We start from the raw sequence: 18853 nt of genomic DNA on the forward strand, positions 1-18853 counted from the left end.
TATCAGCTCTCAGATGTACATCACTTTGGATGAAAGTGTCTAGTAAATGAAACTGTAATCACACACACACGCACACAAATAAACAATATCCATTTGCTTTGGTTTTTCAAAAATACAAAGCATCATTCAGGAGTTAATCTGTGCCACTCCTAACAAAGAAAGTCGAATTAAAATATTGGTCCAAAACAAAGCAGGGTAAATTAATTGGATGTCCTGCAGAAGGTTCCAACAATGAGAGCTGTCTTGGGTGTTAGCTGTGCTTAAAGAAAGAAAGACAAAAAGAGAAGAGGACGGGCAGACCTAAACCAGTGAATGTGATTGCATAAAACATTTAACAAGCAGAGAACCAGGAAGGAGAAAGAGACAAAAACAAAAACAGGGAGAAAGGATACATTATGGGTAAGATAGAAATAGTTGTGCAATTTTAAAAACTGCACAATCAAAACTACAACTCAGAAAGAGGTAGGGTAACGACCAAAAACATTGCTATTGATTTTTCTGAATGCCCATTTAGAGAAAAGCCTTGAGCTGTAATACAGACTTGGTAGGATGAAGCAGGCTTTTTTCGCCAAAAGAAAGCAGACAGTCCTCTCTCTATTATCATATTAACCTTGCCTTGTTTTTTTCAACCCACACAGTTGAGGTGCACAAATGATCTCCCCAAGAATCACAACAGTCTCATCAACGATTTGGGTGAACACGCACCAATGAAATGCTTCTGTTACAGCAAAACGTCTATATTAAAAGTTGTATTTTAATGAGCTTTAATCTCAACAACAGCCCCTACCAAAACCAAAAATTATTTAAACTCACTATAATACACCTTCCAGTTTAGTTTAAAGTACAACAGTGAAATCATGAGTATCTAGCTATGTTGACATCAACTGGATATATATGCTCTACATGAACTTGTTCTTTCCCTTTTCCTCATTACGTCCACCATTTGAGAAATCTCCTGCAAACTTTCCGTACGAGAGTGCTAACGCCGCCGAGCATAACGCAAACCCCCTGCTTAACAGAATCAGAAATCCTCTTATTGCCATGTGTATTACATGCACTAGGAATTTATCTTGGCGATGTTAGTACAATAGAAAAATATTGTGTTAAATACACCTAGCCTAATGGGATTAGACCCAGAGGGAAGGGAACCCCTGTCTCTTCTGTGCGTGTTGAAAAGTCCAACCCCTCCTTCAGTCTCTTTCTCTATTTCTATTGCATTTCAGCTATGGCTCCTCTTACCTATTCAGGGTGGGAGATACACAGAAAGCCATTGGTACACTCGCATGTACAAAAGTATGCACACACTAATGCAACAGTCAAACGTGTGATTTCAAGAGCACATGCTGGCAAACTGGCCAGTTTGCATATGGTTAAGGCCACTTGCCTTAACCTGAGTGAGCCTCACTTGTCAAATACTGGGATTGTCAGATTTTTCTTTGCAGTTTGGAGCAATGTACAAATCTTTCTTTAGCACAGAAATGCAAACAGGCATCACATGCATGTCCCTGAAGTGTAAATGTATGCCAAAAATAATATGTTGACTGTAAAATGGTACTGACATGCAGATGTAAAAGCACACAAAGAACCATGTCAAAGTCATTGTGCCATCTCAGATCCTATCAGGCTGATGGTCTTGATAAAAAGCCCAGACAGAGGCCCTGAGGTAGGATAGAGCTCTGCCAACAGCTGGGTCCTCTCCAGCACCCATGTCTCTTTCATAGAGGTCCATCGGCTCTCATCACTCATCAGCCAACCTCCTCCACAAACAAGCACTAATACTCATGTACACACTTTTTCTCCCTTACACACACACACATACACACATCAAGGCATCAAGAAGGATGAAACTTGAACTGCTGAAACAAGCTAATCAGAGTTGTTTCGGTTTGACATGCTCTGCTTTTGTGGTCCTCAGTGTGTGTGTGTGTGAGTATGTCTGTGTGTGTTTGAGCACAAGTGTGCGTGTGCATATACCTGATCCAGGTCATGAGCTCAACAGTGTCCGGATCATAGAACTCTCTCAGCTCTGATACCTCCTCCATCAGTTTGGGCCAGAACTAAGAAAGAAAGAAAGTAAGAAAGAGAGCGAGAGAGACAGAGAAAAAGATAAAAAAGAGACAGAGGGAGAGGAACAGAAAAAAATATGGAGGGATAGAAACCAAAGACAGAGTGAAATAGAAAAATAAAGCAAGGGAGAGATTAAAAGTGATACAGAGAAAAAGCAGAAAGTGAGGTGACTAATGGCAGAATTCTGCAGTCAGCGATCGTTAAGGCAGTAAAGCAGAAAATCAAAACAAATGAAGTGGTATATCTCCAGTAACATCTACAGTAATTAATGAAGTGTTGATAACAGCCAGTTTGAACGTGGGACCATTTAGCCACTTTGAATTGTGAAACAAACAAATCAGAATAATTTTCATATCCTGGGATACAATTCCTTGATCACGTTTTCCACCACAACTTCATTTTAACAACTACTTTCTCACATATCACCGCACACAACAAGTGCAATGACTGAGCTCTGTGATGAGACAGACAATACAATGATGAACATTAGTGTCAGCAAACAGTATACCTTGTAATATAGGAATCCAATCAGTGCCAGCGGAACAGTGTATCTGACGAGCCTTATCTGCAAAATGGGAGACAGAAAATTGCTATAATGAGATTGAGGACTATAGTAACTGGGGAGGGAGAGCATAAGAGGGAGCAAAAGAGCAAGAGTGAGATATAAGAACAGAGAAATGCAGAGTGACAGAACAGACAGCGATAGAAACGCAACAAGACACAGAGTGAGACACCTGGAGATAGAAGAGACAGACTTAACTGAACGTTTGAAGGGATGACTTAGGCGCACGCTAATGTCACATTATGACCATAGTGACACCTAGTGGTCCTGAACGCAATGGCTTTCACAGTTCAAGCTGCGAGTGAGGATTCAAAGGCCATTATTAAACCTTACCAAAGTGCATAAAGCTGGCTCAGTTATGTTTTGATTCCATTACTTTCTTCATACAAGCAGTGAATGTCGTCCCTCACTAAGTGAGACAAAACAGAGTACTTCTGAGAGAATTAGTATGTTGAATGGGACCTATTACCATTTGGTGTAATATTTCAGCCTTCCACTAGATCTCGAGTAAATTTTAGTCGGGGTCGCTGTGTGATATTGATTGAAATAAAGAAAACAATTCATGGGCCTCCCGCTTTCCCAGATTTCTGTATCCCAAAAACAGAAGCCAGGTCACCTGAGTGATTTTGTCATCATTTGAAGACATGTTGACTACACTTCTCTCAAACAAGGTTATTGAGTGCATACAGGTGTAACCTCCCCACCAGTGCTAAGATAACCAATACACACCAGTTAAATATACACAGGTGTTAAGATAACCTTAGTCCTACCAGAGATACCTTAAAATGCATGGGAGTTGCAATGGTGGGATGTACCAGAAATATACTCGTTGTCTAGGATCTCACTTGGGCGACTAGGAGACCTCAGGTAGCTTTGATGTAGCTATACTGCTATGATGAACCTTAACTCCCATGCTTAAACATATTTTGACTCATGAGCCCCCACTTTGAGCGCTTAAACGCAAAAGAACAAAATGCAATGCTTTAACCTGTAGAGGCCCCTTTAAGGCTACTTCAGCACTTTCCCCGTTAAGGCTATACAATACAGGTAATAACATTATCCATTAATACTATTAAGAATTTCAGTTACCATTTAATGTAACCAAAAAGACAAAACAAAAAACAAAAACAAAACAGTATACAACATGAATGCGCAGGCAATGTGTATCTTTAGCAACAACCGTGGCATTTATTTAAGCACCACTGAATAATGGCATGCATAACTTAAAAGAAAAAAAAACATCGGGTTTTATTTGATATTCTGTTAGTGATACTACGATACGTTGGCGCACATGTTAGAGCTCACGTGAATCCTTGTCGAATGAAACAACTGGTTACCTTTGTAGTCACGGTGAACAGAATACAGAACCCGGGAACGTCCCCAATGGAAGCAGCACGTTTGACTGACATCTCAGGCGTCCTCGTACCGATGGAACAGCGGTAGCGAACAGTTCGCCTACGAGCAGCCTGCAGCACTTTTATCAGTGCAGAAGCCGTCCTCCACGGCGGAATCGATGCAAAGATAACAAATGCTGGACATACTATTTACTACAGTCCCGGAACGTTGTATGACACTTAAAAAAACAAAAAAACAGAAACAAAAAAAAACAACGGTAGCTGCCGTAGATAGGCTTAGCTCGGCCTACAATACTCTCATTCTCCGTGTAGGTGTGCTAACTGCTACATAGCAGGACTAAACTAATCCACCCGCCCGCAGAAATACTGTATACAAGGAGGATTTCAGGTTCACATGTACATGCAACACACGGTCCACTTTTTGCACCTGCGGCGTGTAACATCGACAAACTATAAGATGTAACTTTACTTCAAACCATCCACTATCCCAAACTCAAGCATCAGGTCCAGAACTTTCTTTTCTTTTTCCCGCTCTCCTCCAGCACCAACTTCCGGTTTTTCCCCCTTTTTGGGTTCAGTCCCTCCCCTCACGCAAACGATTGGGCAATTGAAATGTAATTTACACAGCTATAGGCCGCTGACATGAACATTTGCTCTTCATGAACATTCTGCATTAATTAACGTGTGTATCACGTTTATACCACATGAACCATGAAACTGACCAGTAAAAGAACTGCAGCTAACGGTGCACACAGACATGGAATGGCGATTAGTAGATCAGCATCTGACAATGGAAATACATTAATTTCAGGCTGAAAACAGTAATGCATTGGAATTATGTAAAACCTAATAATAATAATGATAACAATAATAATATGTTATTTCAAGGGTGCTACACTGGTTGTGTACTGATAAACATCATGAGAGCAAGCAATGTGCACCCCATCTGAGCTGGGCAAAAAACCTTAAAAAGCAATCATCATGGTGTGCACTGTACCACAGTTTTACTGTTGCAGCGGAGAGTGTTGAAAACCAGAGTCCATAGTTCTGTCCCACAAACGCCATAGGCCGCAACTGCACACATATGACCTGTCCAGATATACTTCATTCTAGAGAGAGAGAGAGAGAGAGAGAGAGAGAGAGAGAGAGAGAGAGAGAGAGAGAGAGAGAGAGAGAGAGAGAGAGAGAGAGAGAGAGAGAGAGAGATAAATAAGTATACTAAATTTTCAACAACAACAAAAAAAATGCCACCCCCATTTAAGTTTCCAATCTATCTAAAGTTAGTGTCTCAGAAAGCCAGCTTAGATGAATGGTCTTCTAGAATTGTGTTTTTGTCTCCATATCGTGTGGGTGTGCATACAAGTGTGTGTTTATCTGAGAAAGAGTATGTGGTGGCTGCATAACAAAGAGCTTATTGGAAGACTCATTGGTGGCAGAATATCTGTTATGTTATTAAACTTCAGAGAGCATCTGAAACATGGCATCAAGAGCAAAGAGTCCATTAACAGTGTATCAATCAGTCTGGGATGAAGAAAATGCAAAAAATACCAAGATTAAACAAAGACTTGAAACATCAGCAAAAACAAGACAGGGGAAAAACATGGAGAAGAAAAATGTTAACAGACAGAAAGATGGAATATAGTGATAAGACAGAAAGAGAGAGAGAGAGAGAGAGAGAGAGAGAGAGAGAGAGAGAGAGAGAGAGAGAGCGAGAGAGAGAGACTTTGTCCCCTACTGTTTGAAGAGATGCCATCAGTGAAAAGTGGCACCCTGTGTTTGTTTATTTCTGTGTGTGTGTGTGTGTGTGTGTGTGTGTGTGTGTGTGTGTGTGTGTGTGTGTGTGTGTGTGTTTATTGGTGCACATCTGTGTGTGAGTTTGTCTGCGTGCGTGCATCTCTGCTGGGGTACATGTGCATGTGCACAGCAGCAAATAAACCTCAGAGCATTTCAACACACAGGAGCAGTCACACAAGAAGGAAATGCCTTTCGGCACTTTTGGCCTTTTGCTCCTCATCAGCGTTTTGGCAAAAGTGCTGATTTGAACTGTGTCTTTTCCACAGCGCCCAAATGCTGTTGTGCATTGAAAGCATTCCAAACTTATTTTTGTGAATACAGATTCACTTTCTCTCTTCTCGCTCCTGACAAAGAAAAACAATATATTAGATGTTGTCTGAGACTGCAACTCTGTTTCAAGCTCAATTTTTTTTTGTGTTATGTAAAAAAAGAAGAAGAAAGAAACCTTGTTCAAGCTAAAATTTTACTGACAGCCAAATATTTTTGCACATACCAGGAATTTGACCTGGTGGGATGCTCAAATAAAAAAGGACATTGATGACATTACAAGTAGTTTAACTATGCATTAAATGATAAGTGCACATTTCAAGTGTTTTAAAGTGCAGCACTGTAGGAAGGAAAACTACTCAGAGGGGGTGTTTTTCACTTGTCTAAAGTTTTTAACCATATCGCAAAGAATGTGTCTTTGTGAGAATACCTTTGTATCTGAGAATAACAACATATCTCAACATCTAAGATGTCAAGGATATTATGGGATGCTTGGGCTCTTTCTGTAAGACAGCAAGTTAGAATGTGGAATAGGACTAGAATAGGTTAGAATCTACATATAGCAGGGCTCTATTACACAGTATTCTCATTTTTAGCATTGCATTTTTAAGAAACATATTCCACTGAAAAGAAAACATAATAAGCATTTTAGATTCCTTTTTGAGGATTCTAAAATGCTTTGTTGAGTGTAAATGCACTTTTGCATCTATGCGCCTTTGTGTGTCTGTACGTCTGTGTAGAACTGCACTTGTGAGTTTGGTGGTGGATGTGATCTATCTTAAATCAAACACAATACTCTGCTACTCCATACCCCGTCAAGTAAACCTCTTGGCTTGAGCACCAGAAGGTGGATCCTGTAGGATTTGCCTTCTGGTTAAACAGTGGACAATATGGCCTCGTGCTGGTGTAGTGGTCTATTACATTGCATACCAACACGGGGATCGCAGGTTCGAATCCCTGTGTTACCTCCGGCTTGGTTGGGCGTCCCTGCAGACACAATTGGCCATGTCTGCGGGTGGGAAGCCGGATGTGGGTATGTGTCCTGGTCTCTGCACTAGCGCCTCCTCTGGTAAAGTCGGGGCGCCTGTTCAGGGGGGAGGGGGAACTGGGGGAATATCATGATCCTCCCATGTGCTACATCCCCCTGGTGAAACATCTCACCTTCAGGTGAAAGAAAGCGGCTGGTGACTCCACATGTATCGGAGGAGGCATGTGGTGGTAGTCTGCAGCCCTCCCTGGATTGGCAGAGGGGAGGGGGTGGAGCAGCAACCAAGACAGCTCGGAAAATAGGGTAATTGGCCAAGTACAATTGGGGGAAAAAGGGGGAAAACAATCTTAAAAAAAAAACAAAAAAAACCAAATAAAAACAAAAACAAAACAGTGGACAATATGTCCAGTAATCATCTGACAACCTTTCTCGGCTGATGCTGGATATTTCAGTTAAGATGTTGCAAGCGAAGTGACTAAGGGACTGCAGAAAGGCCCTTGATGTGAAGGGGTCAACAGAGGGCCAAGTGAGGCGTTCGGACACTATGACTAATGTGTGAGACACACTTGGTATCCAATTTCTGGTGACAAGCACACACAAATCATTACTTCAAGTGGCAAAGTGGGCTCTGGTTCATTTTGAAAAAGTGGACCCATGTGAGTGCCACATGGGCAGACAAGTATCAGTGTGAACATGTGTCTGAATTAATGTGTTTGTGTGTGTGTGCATGTACATTTACCTCATCGTGCTGAAAGCCAGAAGACCATAGAACCAGGTGTGCAAAAGATTATAGGCCACATCTGGACGAAGAACTATCGCTCTCCTCTCTCCCCCTGTCTTCTCATCTGTGCCCCCACCCCTGAGCTCACCTCCACTGGAAAACATAGCAAAAACGGGAAAGACAGTGTGATTTGGATGAACTGACTATTACAGCTAAACAGACTTGAAGAAAGGCAGAAGGGTAGGTGGGTTGGCACTGGTGTTATTGTGTGTCTTTAGGTTTTCCTTATGCATGTGTGATGACAAATGATGTATACGTTCAGACACACATGAATGCACACACCCACGGCATGGACATTTGTGTCTATGGGCAATGGCACACAAGCAGACACTTAAGTGCATACGGCTACACACAAACTTGCTGCAAACAAATGTGCCTGCACATACCAGCATGCACACAGAGACAGACACACACACACACATACACACACACTCAGGGCCCGAGGGCAAGAAAAATATCTCCTGCTATCTGGCCTCACATCGCATGTTAGATGAACACTGGGTTCGGCTTGAATACAAATCCAACCTGACTCTGCCCTTTATGCAAGGTGGAGTGGAGAATTGGATTAAATTAATTCCTGAATCGGAAAATAGCCTTTTGTTCCATGAGGTTAGTATTCCGAGTACTTCTCAGCAGGTGGAAGGTGAGTCAGTGTGCTAATGTGATTAGTGCGATGCAGCACTTCACCTTGCATCATACCCTATATGGCATACCCTATAAACCTGTGAGAGGCAGTTGACAGAATATGGCGTGTCTCACAGCATGAATCAACAAAGACTTAACTAAATATACAGCAATGGGGCGGTAATGACCACCATCATGTAGGTGCTGCGAGTGGGTGTGTCTCTTCACTCCTATGCCAACTCATACTTCTATTCTTGAATACCCTCGCTGAAACCCTTCTTCCTGCACTTGCCTTCATATATAGATTTTTTTTTCAAAACCCTGAGGATGCCATATTGTTCACAAGTATTTGCTGTAAGGATTAATCCCAGGGTTTGTGTTGCTATTATTACTGAAGCCATGTATAATGCTCACGCCATGTCTGTTTTCTCTTTGTTTTGACTTGTCTTTTGTTAGCTATTTTAGCTGATGAGTAATTGATGACTCTTTCACTGACTAGCTCACTGCCTGTTGTCATCTGCCTGGTGTATATTTTTTAAACTCTATTATTTTTAATGATGGCATCATCAGTATCACCAGTTACTGATGATATCTGTAAATATCAGTTGATACTAAGCATCAACCCTAACCCACAGTTTTGCAGAATATCAAAGAAAAAAGATGGAAAACAATTTAGACATAATCAAAATACTTTTTCACTTCCCTCCATCCTTTATTATCTCCAACCTTTCCTACTTCCCATCCTATCTTCATTCCTACCAGCACTCCTTCACCTTATTTTCTCTCCATTCTGCAGTACATCTAATTGTTGTCAAGCTGAGTCTTACTGTTATCCTGGTAAGTGTGCATATGCAAGAAATTTGTCTTGGTGGAATGCTTATATAAAAAACTCGAGGGACATAACACATTATTCTAATAGTAAAAAGGCCAAGAGTATCTAAAAATACCTACAGAAGAATAAGAACAAGTGAACACGGCAGTAAAGGGATTTAGGAAATAATGAGAATCTTTTTATATAGTGTGGATAAAATGCAAACTAATAATAGGATTTCAGTGTGTCTCTACAGTACAGCATTAATATGATGAGGGAAGCATTAGTAGACTCCAAGGTTATAACTCAGTCAGACTAAACGGCCCTTAGAAGAGTGTGTTACAATCGTGGGGGTCTCAAACACGATTCCTGTGTCGAACATCTGAATTTCATTTCTATTTACCATCTAAGAGGAACCTCAATGATGAGGAGAACACAGTTTAGTTCCAACTTAATTAAGGTTAAGTCCCATGTCCAACTTAGATCGTTATCATAACAGGCAAGTTTATGACAACAGTGAGAATCTCAACCATTATTAGGTTACCTATTATGGACCATAAAATACAGAATTTTACCAATACTGAAACTCTTTATCACCTTTAGTGCCAGCAAGCCCATCAACATGGGCTTGCTGGCTGTTTACATGGAGATTAGATTGTGATATTCTGAATGAATTTCTTTCAAATGTGTATTTCAAATTAACTGTTTGCTGTAGACAAATGATCTGATGCGTGCAATTTATTTTAACCCCCCCCCCCTTTTTTCTCTCTCAATTGTACCTGGCCAATCACCCCACTCTCCGAGCCATCCCAGTCACTGCTGTATTCTAACCCACAGGAAAATGTTTTGGAAAGGGCTAGTCTGTCCAACAGAAGTGGTAACAAGATTTATTTTTAAATCACATTTGGCTGTTAGTTCCATTATAAGTGCTAAAAATCCAATGCACAACCAACACAGTATTTTCACAGGTATATGTAGGAGAACAATACATTAAAATGTGACAGCTATAGGGAACAATTCCCGCACACTGCACTCTTGCATACAGCGTAGGCTACTTTTTTGACATTTTGGCATCAAAACCTTCATCAGTTTAGTCCCATTACTAGTGGAATATCAGGCTCTGTGTAACAGGTGCTAATGTGAGATTCTAGGGGTGGACTCCTGTGAGGGCAATTCCCATTTGATGTTTGCTTACTTCTAATCTTGCACCATGGCCTTGCATTGCTTAGATGGATGCTTGAAGTCCATGTGTAGTAGAACAAAGGTAGTCTTATAAAGTGTCTTCTCCAGGTGCACAAATAACAGCCTATTGTTAATTGTTGACTGTATGGGAGACTTACTGAGTGTAGCAAGTTTGTACACACTAAATGAAGAAATGGCCTTGGTGGATGAGAGCTGGAAGACACGAGATAAGGAGGGGAAGAACAGACTACTGTCCTATAAGAGAGACTGTACTGTATCGATTGGTGCGCATACAGGCACCTGGGCTTGGATGCATCTGTTCATGAACATATATTAAAATCGTGTGACAATACTGTAAGAGATTTTTGTCTCATTCCTCATTTCTGTCAGCGTGGAATTCAATAATTGCCACGACAACTCCCATGCTTTTTTTTTAAACATTTTCCAGGTAGTTTGCCAGTTCTTTATTAGTTATGAAAGTGAGGGGACACAGGAAGGATCGGGCAGAGGGCAAAAAGACAAGTATCAATAGTGTCATGATCACGAATGAATAGACTCACTAGCCCTTGGCTAACAGGTTGAACCCTTTAGTCAACTGGTTAATGCAGTTGCCCGTGGTGCGGGAGACCCGGGTTCGCATCCTGGCTGTGGCAGTTCCCGGCTGCCTCTCGAATTCGCTACAATAGAGACAGCTTCAAAGACAGGATCTCATCGTGTAAGGCCAGAGCTAATGGAATAGATATCGCTTTTTTTTTCTTCTTTTTTTTTGTCCGGAAACCATCAATGGTGTTGATAAAAGTGCTCAAAAAATGAGGAGCGGAATATCAATATAGATGTAGGGAAAAAAACTTTTTATACATAGCAGCACAAGCTTGTTTCATGCGTTGCATAATCATCAGCTGATAATGTGATTCAACAAAGAAAACACACAGTACCGTGTGTTTTCTTTGCTGAATATATATATATTTCCGTTCCATCTTCTTAATTTCATATAAACCTGCATATATACACCCGCAGCCTACCTCAAGTTGTACAGTGCCACTAGCGCTAGTGTGCCTGTGAGCAACACCAGTGTGACGATGTACGAGGGGAACAGCAGCGTGCTGGCCAGGCGCTCCAGCGTGTCCAAAGGCAATGGCCCAAAAGCCTCCTCGCACATATAGAGACTGACATCAAAATCCCTGCAGGTGGGGAGGAGAGGAGAGCAGAGCAGAGCAGAGCAGAGCAGGACAGAGGAGAGCAGAGGAAAGGAAAGGAGAGTAGAGGAGAGCAGAACAGAGGAGAGGAGAGGAGAGGAGAGAAAGCCCATAAGAAAGACAGCAGTTTGCTAATGTAAAGGACAATTGCTCTCACTCACTAGGTTAAGGGTACGCATAGTGGGCGAATAAATAAATGATGAAATAAATAAAACAATGGATAACAAAAATAGCAGAAATAAATGAATAAATAAACAGTGGGGGGAATACAAAACAGACCCAGAAAGAGAGAAAGATATACCTTGTAAGGGGCGGGAGAGACAGAATGAAGCGAAAGAGATTCCAAGAGAAATAAGCAAAAAATCAGTGGAAAGCAAAAAAAAAGTCTCACACAGTGAGATGAATATAAAAAGCGAGAGCTACAGAGCGAGGGAAAGTCAGAGAAAAAGAGAGAAAGAGAACAAGTGAGAGAGAGAAAGAGCAACGTACTCGAGCAAAACACATATGCAACAACAACAAAGGGAGCAGGGAGCACAAACATGTCTCTCCAAAAGAGACTAGAGAGAAACGGAGAGAGAGAATGGGGGGAGGGGGTTAAAGAATGAGCAAGAGAGCGGGAGTGAGAGCACAAAATGAGCATGATCATTTTCCAGCGCAGGTTGAATAATTAAGGATCCAGTTGTCTGGCAATGGGCTGTGAGCAGTGTTATCAGCCACCCTGGAGCACCTATCCAGCAGATGAGCTGCTCCACAAGCAGTATCAGATTGATGGGCGGTCTCCCAGCATTAACCGGTCATCCATTATTTACATCAACTAAAACTCAGGGTGCTACAACACTTAGTGAATAAAGAAGACAGGGTGTAACAATTCTATAAGTACGTATGTGCATTTACGCATGTTGGCATGTGACGGTAAGGTGGTGCATTTGTGAGTGAGTGAGATTCTCTATGTGTGATGGTGTCTGTGTGTGTGAATGTAGGGTTGGGAAGTAGGTATAAGAGGTGTGACTGTGATTGCACAAAGTTGTGAAAGTGCACACAAGTATGCCTGAATATTAATGTGTGAGCTTGTTTATATGTTTGCCCCTCAACACATCTAAACAGCATGTGTGCTTGGGTTGGGTCTGAATGTGTGTGTGTGTGTGTGTGTGTGTGTGTGTGTGTGTGTGTGTGTGTGTGTGTGTGTGTGTGTGTGTGTGTGTGTGTGTGTGTGTGTGTGTGTGTGTGTGTGTGTGTGACTTTGCGTAAGTGAATGAGTTTGATTATGTTCATACCTAATAGGCCCCAAGCCGAACTTGGACTTGATAAATTTGAAGATGTGTTCATCCGATCTGAGCTGAAGCGCTTTCTGTAAACGCATGCACGCACGCACACACGCACACACGCACGCACGCACGCGCACGCGCGCGCGCACACACACACACACACACATATGCTCACATGAGGTCTTTGTCAGGGCCAAAGATCAGTGAGCTGTGCTGTATAAATAAATAAGGGGAAAAAAGCAGGTGTAATATTAACTGGAATAGATTCACATTCACAAGAGAGAGGGGGAGAGTAAGCTGAAAGTTGAGAGTTAGAAAGTGCATGGGGCAGAGACATAAAAAAAAAAGTGGCAGATTAGTTTAAGGCTACGTTCAGACCGCCTGGTACGTGAGCCAATTCCGATTTTTCAGCCACATGTAGAACAGATCAGGCATGTATTATGACTATGAAACCAAGAATCTGATCTTTTCAGATTTAATTTTGACCACATTCATATGTGGAAATAAATCAGATAGGAATCTGATTGCTCTCAATGCAACTCTAATGTAAACAGACAGATCTTTCAGCTCACTGTGAATCATGCATCTTTCAAAATGGGACACTCTCACACTCTTGTCCCATTTTAATTGATGTGGTGTACCCGTGTGGGTGTTTGTCTCCACATTGGTGACCAAATTCTCATGTAGGCCTGTGGATACAGCTTTTTTCAAGTGCGAACCAAAGCGTTATGGCGTAAGCACAGGAATCAGATGTGGGTCACCCCCCCCCTTTTTTTCTCCCCAATTATACTTGGCCAATTACCCCACTCTTCCAAGCTGTCCCATTTGCTGTTCCACCCCCTCTGCCGATCCGGGGAGGGCTGCAGACTACCACATGTCTCCGCCGATACAAGTGTGGAGTCATCAGCTGCTTCTTTTCACCTGGCAGTGAGGAGTTTCACCAGGGGAACGTAGCACGTGGGGGGATCACGCTATTCCCTCCCCCTCCCCCCGAACAGGCGCCCCCACTGACCAGAGGAGGCGCAAGTGCAGTGACCAGGACACATAACCACATCCCACTTCCCATCCGCAGACACGGCCAATTGTGTCTGTAGGGACGCCCGACCAAGCCAAAGCCAACACGGAGATTCGAACCGACAATCCCTGTATTGGTGGTCAGCAACAGAATAGACCACCACGCCACCTGGATGCCCCATGTGGGTCCCTTTTAAAAGCAGATGTAAACAGGCGGCCAAACAGGCGGTCAAAAAAAAAAAAAGCTATAGGCACAAAGTCGGAACTGGGCATCACAACCTGTCATGCAAACGTAGCCCGTCTCAGCCCTCATTCACATTGGTTGCACTTTCCTACTGTCTATGTCTGACAAAAACAATCATTTCAGTTTTAACAATAATACTGTTGTCTAGACCAGGTCAATTTATGTAAGTGCATTAACTATGACCAACACGGGCTGCTGCCATCTGCTCTGTCTTGTTATCTCTGTATGGTATGAGATTTGTGCCATCAGAGAACCGCATGCTGAATATGTTCTGAACATTATGTTTCAATTTCAGTTCCATCAGTGATCTGAGTTTGAATGGAAAAAATTTGTACTTCCATCTTTGAAGGAATTAATCATCAAAATTAATACATGTAGTTCAAATATGCAGTGTATTCCACATTTCAAATTCAGGCTCCAAATTCAACAAAAACCTTTCAAATTTTGCCAACATCTCTGTACTTGGGAAAAACAGTAACTTGCATGTATATGTATACATAGTATATAGTATGTATGTATATGTATATATATATATATATATATATATGTGTGTGTGTGTGTGTGTGTGTGTGTACATATTTTAACAAAGTTTTATATATATATATAAAACTTTGTTAAAAGAAACACTCAACGGTAGGGAAGTGTTCAACAAATAAGGAGCAAAATAATTCAGTGAATCAAGTAAATTCTTTATGAGATAGTACAAGCCTGTTTCATGCCATCAGCAATGATCAGCTGTCAATAACACTACTCGGGAAAGGACATACCATTTATTGCCTTGTCATGCACATCACATGCACAACGTCCAATGGGGAACGGACAGGTGCAACATTCAAAAATTCAAAAACACGTGATCACTAACGGTCCAATGGGGGGGGGGTATTTGTCTATTGTCATATTTTGATGTACTTGATGATTGCTTATGCATGAAACAGGCTTGTACTGTCTCATAAAGAATTTACTTGACTCACTGGATTATATATATATATATATATATATATATATATATATATATATGTGTGTGTGTGTGTGTGTGTGTGTGTGTGTGTGTGTGTGTATATATGTGTGTGTATACACTACCGTTCAAAAGTTTGGGATCACCCAAACAATTTTGTGTTTTCCATGAAAAGTCACACTTATTCACCACCATATGTTGTGAAATGAATAGAAAATAGAGTCAAGACATTGACAAGGTTAGAAATAATGATTTGTATTTGAAATAAGATTTTTTTCACATCAAACTTTGCTTTCGTCAAAGAATCCTCCATTTGCAGCAATTACAGCATTGCAGACCTTTGGCATTCTAGCTGTTAATTTGTTGAGGTAATCTGGAGAAATTGCACCCCACGCTTCCAGAAGCAGCTCCCACAAGTTGGATTGGTTGGATGGGCACTTCTTTGAGCAGATTGAGTTTCTGGAGCATCACATTTGTGGGGTCAATTAAACGCTCAAAATGGCCAGAAACAGAGAACTTTCATCTGAAACTCGACAGTCTATTCTTGTTCTTAGAAATGAAGGCTATTCCATGCGAGAAATTGCTAAGAAATTGAAGATTTCCTACACCGGTGTGTACTACTCCCTTCAGAGGACAGCACAAACAGTCTCTAACCAGAGTAGAAAAAGAAGTGGGAGGCCGCGTTGCACAACTGAGCAAGAAGATAAGTACATTAGAGTCTCTAGTTTGAGAAACAGACGCCTCACAGGTCCCCAACTGGCATCTTCATTAAATAGTACCTGTTAGAGCCTGTTTGTGCTGTCCTCTGAAGGGAGTAGTACACACCGGTGTAGGAAATCTTCAGTTTCTTAGCAATTTCTCGCATGGAATAGCCTTCATTTCTAAGAACAAGAATAGACTGTCGAGTTTCAGATGAAAGTTCTCTTTTTCTGGCCATTTTCAGCGTTTAATTGACCCCACAAATGTGATGCTCCAGAAACTCAATCTGCTCAAAGAAGTGCCCATCCAACCAATCCAACTTGTGGGAGCTGCTTCTGGAAGCGTGGGGTGCAATTTCTCCAGATTACCTCAACAAATTAACAGCTAGAATGCCAAAGGTCTGCAATGCTGTAATTGCTGCAAATGGAGGATTCTTTGACGAAAGCAAAGTTTGATGTAAAAAAAATCTTATTTCAAATACAAATCATTATTTCTAACCTTGTCAATGTCTTGACTCTATTTTCTATTCATTTCACAACATATGGTGGTGAATAAGTGTGACTTTTCATGGAAAACACGAAATTGTTTGGGTGATCCCAAACTTTTGAACGGTAGTGTATATGTGTGTGTGTGTGTGTGTGTGTGTATGTATGTATGTATGTATGTATGTATGTATGTATGTATGTATGTATGTATGTATGTATGTATGTATATGATTAAACTACTTCCCATCCATCCGATCAGGAAATAGAGCAGGATGGGTAAACAAATGTATCTCTCCATATCTCAAATCCATAGAATTAATCTGTTACCAGAGTGACAACAAAATTGGTTTCTTATCATATTTGTTGACCTTTCAGCAAAATTCCTCTCAAGAGCCAGGATGGTTGCATGCTTGCTTATGTAAACACAAGCTTAGTATGCCGAGTTTATAGGGAAAACTCATTTTCTAGCCCAGCGCGGTTGCGTTTTTCAAAGTATACCCTGTGTCTTTTATTTCCTTCTATGAGAAATACTTTTAATACAAAAAAAAACAATGAAAATTTTATTTATAAACATAAAATCTCTTGAACATGTTGAAACAAATCCTTGGTGAAGAATTTGTAGAATTATTTCATGCGCATTGCACAAATTGTTGTTTTTATCAATTGTTATTTTATGGCACAATTGTTATTTTATGCTCATTGCGTTAAATTAATGCTGAGGATTAATGCTGAGGAACATTTCTACATTTCCCGTCATAAGGCAATAAAAAGCCACTTCAGCCCATTGCAGGCCCTGCTCATTGACATGCATGTACATGAATCATGGTCACACGCACATATCTATTCTAGTACTACTACACGTGTTTCTTGGTACAATATATTTTTAACAACTAGAATAATACAGCATTATCATGCACTTAGTCTCAACTATGACTTTTTGCTCTCATGGTCTTTCAAAGGAAAAAAAAATCAACTGTATAACTAATGGCTTTACATCATCAAGTCAGCTCAGCTGTCTCTTTATTTTGGCATGTTGAAGTACAGTTCAATATTGCAGCTATATCCCCTACATGTCATTCAGATTTTAGATCATGTTTAAGACCGGTCATTACACGTAGCCTACGGTCACAGTCACATGCACCCACTAGCTTTGGATACCTGCTCAGCCACCTCATCTCTGGAAGTGTTGACAAATTTATCCAGCAATCCTTGCAGTGAGTTGTGAAATTCTTCCTTCTTTTTAATTTTTTTCGTTACCTCAGCACCCAACCCATGTTTACGAAATTAGTTGCGCTCTCGTGCAGCCGAATTTGTTTCCCCTTCTCTTTCTTCCTCGCAGTGAGCAGCGAGATGGAGCACACACTATGTAACGACGCAATATCAAAAATGAAAAAACTTGAATAAACTCTTAGATATTTTCATGTGACCTTGACTATGGATAATGGAATTGACAGACAGGAATTTCATTTTAGAAGCATGGTGGGTCAAGAACAGTCATAAAAAAACTATTAAAAAAAACAAAACTGCAGGATTGCAGCCCAGGCATGAGGCCCTGTGCGGTTGCACACTTCACACAGCCCATGTGACAGTTCTGCCGAGACCCAATTTTATTCTTTTTGCAGCAGAATTACTATTGTGAACCAAATGAGAGATCTGAGCCAAAAAGAACACAAAGATATATACATATAGGAAAAAAAACTTTTGATACACAGCAGTACAAGCTTGTTTCATGCGTCGTGCACTCATCAGCTGCTAATGTGATTCAACAAAAGTTTTTTCCTACATCTATATTGATATTCTGCTCCTCATTAGTTGAGCACTTCTATCAACACCATTGACAGTTTCCGGGGGAAAAAAAACGCTATATATATATAGCCTCATGCCTGGGCTGCAATCCTGCAGTTTTGTTTTTTTTAATAGTTTTTTTATGACTGTTCTTGACCCACCATGCTTCTAAAATGAAATTCCTGTCTGTCAATTCCATTATCCATATATATATATATATATATATATACACTACCGTTCAAAAGTTTGGGATCACCCAAACAATTTTGTGTTTTCCATGAAAAGTCACACTTATTCACCACCATATGTTGTGAAATGAATAGAAAATAGAGTCAAGACATTGACAAGGTTAGAAATAATGATTTGTATTTGAAATAAGATTTTTTTTACATCAAACTTTGCTTTCGTCAAAGAATCCTCCATTTGCAGCAATTACAGCATTGCAGACCTTTGGCATTCTAGCTGTTAATTTGTTGAGGTAATCTGGAGAAATTGCACCCCACGCTTCCAGAAGCAGCTCCCACAAGTTGGATTGGTTGGATGGGCACTTCTTTGAGCAGATTGAGTTTCTGGAGCATCACATTTGTGGGGTCAATTAAACGCTCAAAATGGCCAGAAAAAGAGAACTTTCATCTGAAACTCGACAGTCTATTCTTGTTCTTAGAAATGAAGGCTATTCCATGCGAGAAATTGCTAAGAAATTGAAGATTTCCTACACCGGTGTGTACTACTCCCTTCAGAGGACAGCACAAACAGGCTCTAACCAGAGTAGAAAAAGA

The 18853-nt window shown here is 40.9% G+C and overlaps 1 protein-coding gene across 3 annotated transcripts in view; it reads right to left on the minus strand.

The window, feature by feature from the left end:
• dpy19l3 (dpy-19 like C-mannosyltransferase 3) overlaps nt 1-18853 on the minus strand; it is an 81977-nt gene that overhangs the window by 26671 nt on the left and 36453 nt on the right. For all 3 annotated transcript variants that reach the window (XM_056278391.1, XM_056278389.1, XM_056278390.1), the window contains 6 exons: nt 12902-12975; nt 11454-11612; nt 7773-7907; nt 4982-5093; nt 2576-2632; nt 1975-2057 (listed from right to left, as the gene is read on the minus strand). In XM_056278391.1, the coding sequence (XP_056134366.1) occupies nt 1975-2057; nt 2576-2632; nt 4982-5093; nt 7773-7907; nt 11454-11612; nt 12902-12975 (620 nt within the window). The remainder of the gene's footprint in view (nt 1-1974; nt 2058-2575; nt 2633-4981; nt 5094-7772; nt 7908-11453; nt 11613-12901; nt 12976-18853) is intronic.

Source organism: Lampris incognitus, chromosome 4 (assembly GCF_029633865.1).
Source record: "Lampris incognitus isolate fLamInc1 chromosome 4, fLamInc1.hap2, whole genome shotgun sequence".
Taxonomy (NCBI): domain Eukaryota; kingdom Metazoa; phylum Chordata; class Actinopteri; order Lampriformes; family Lampridae; genus Lampris; species Lampris incognitus.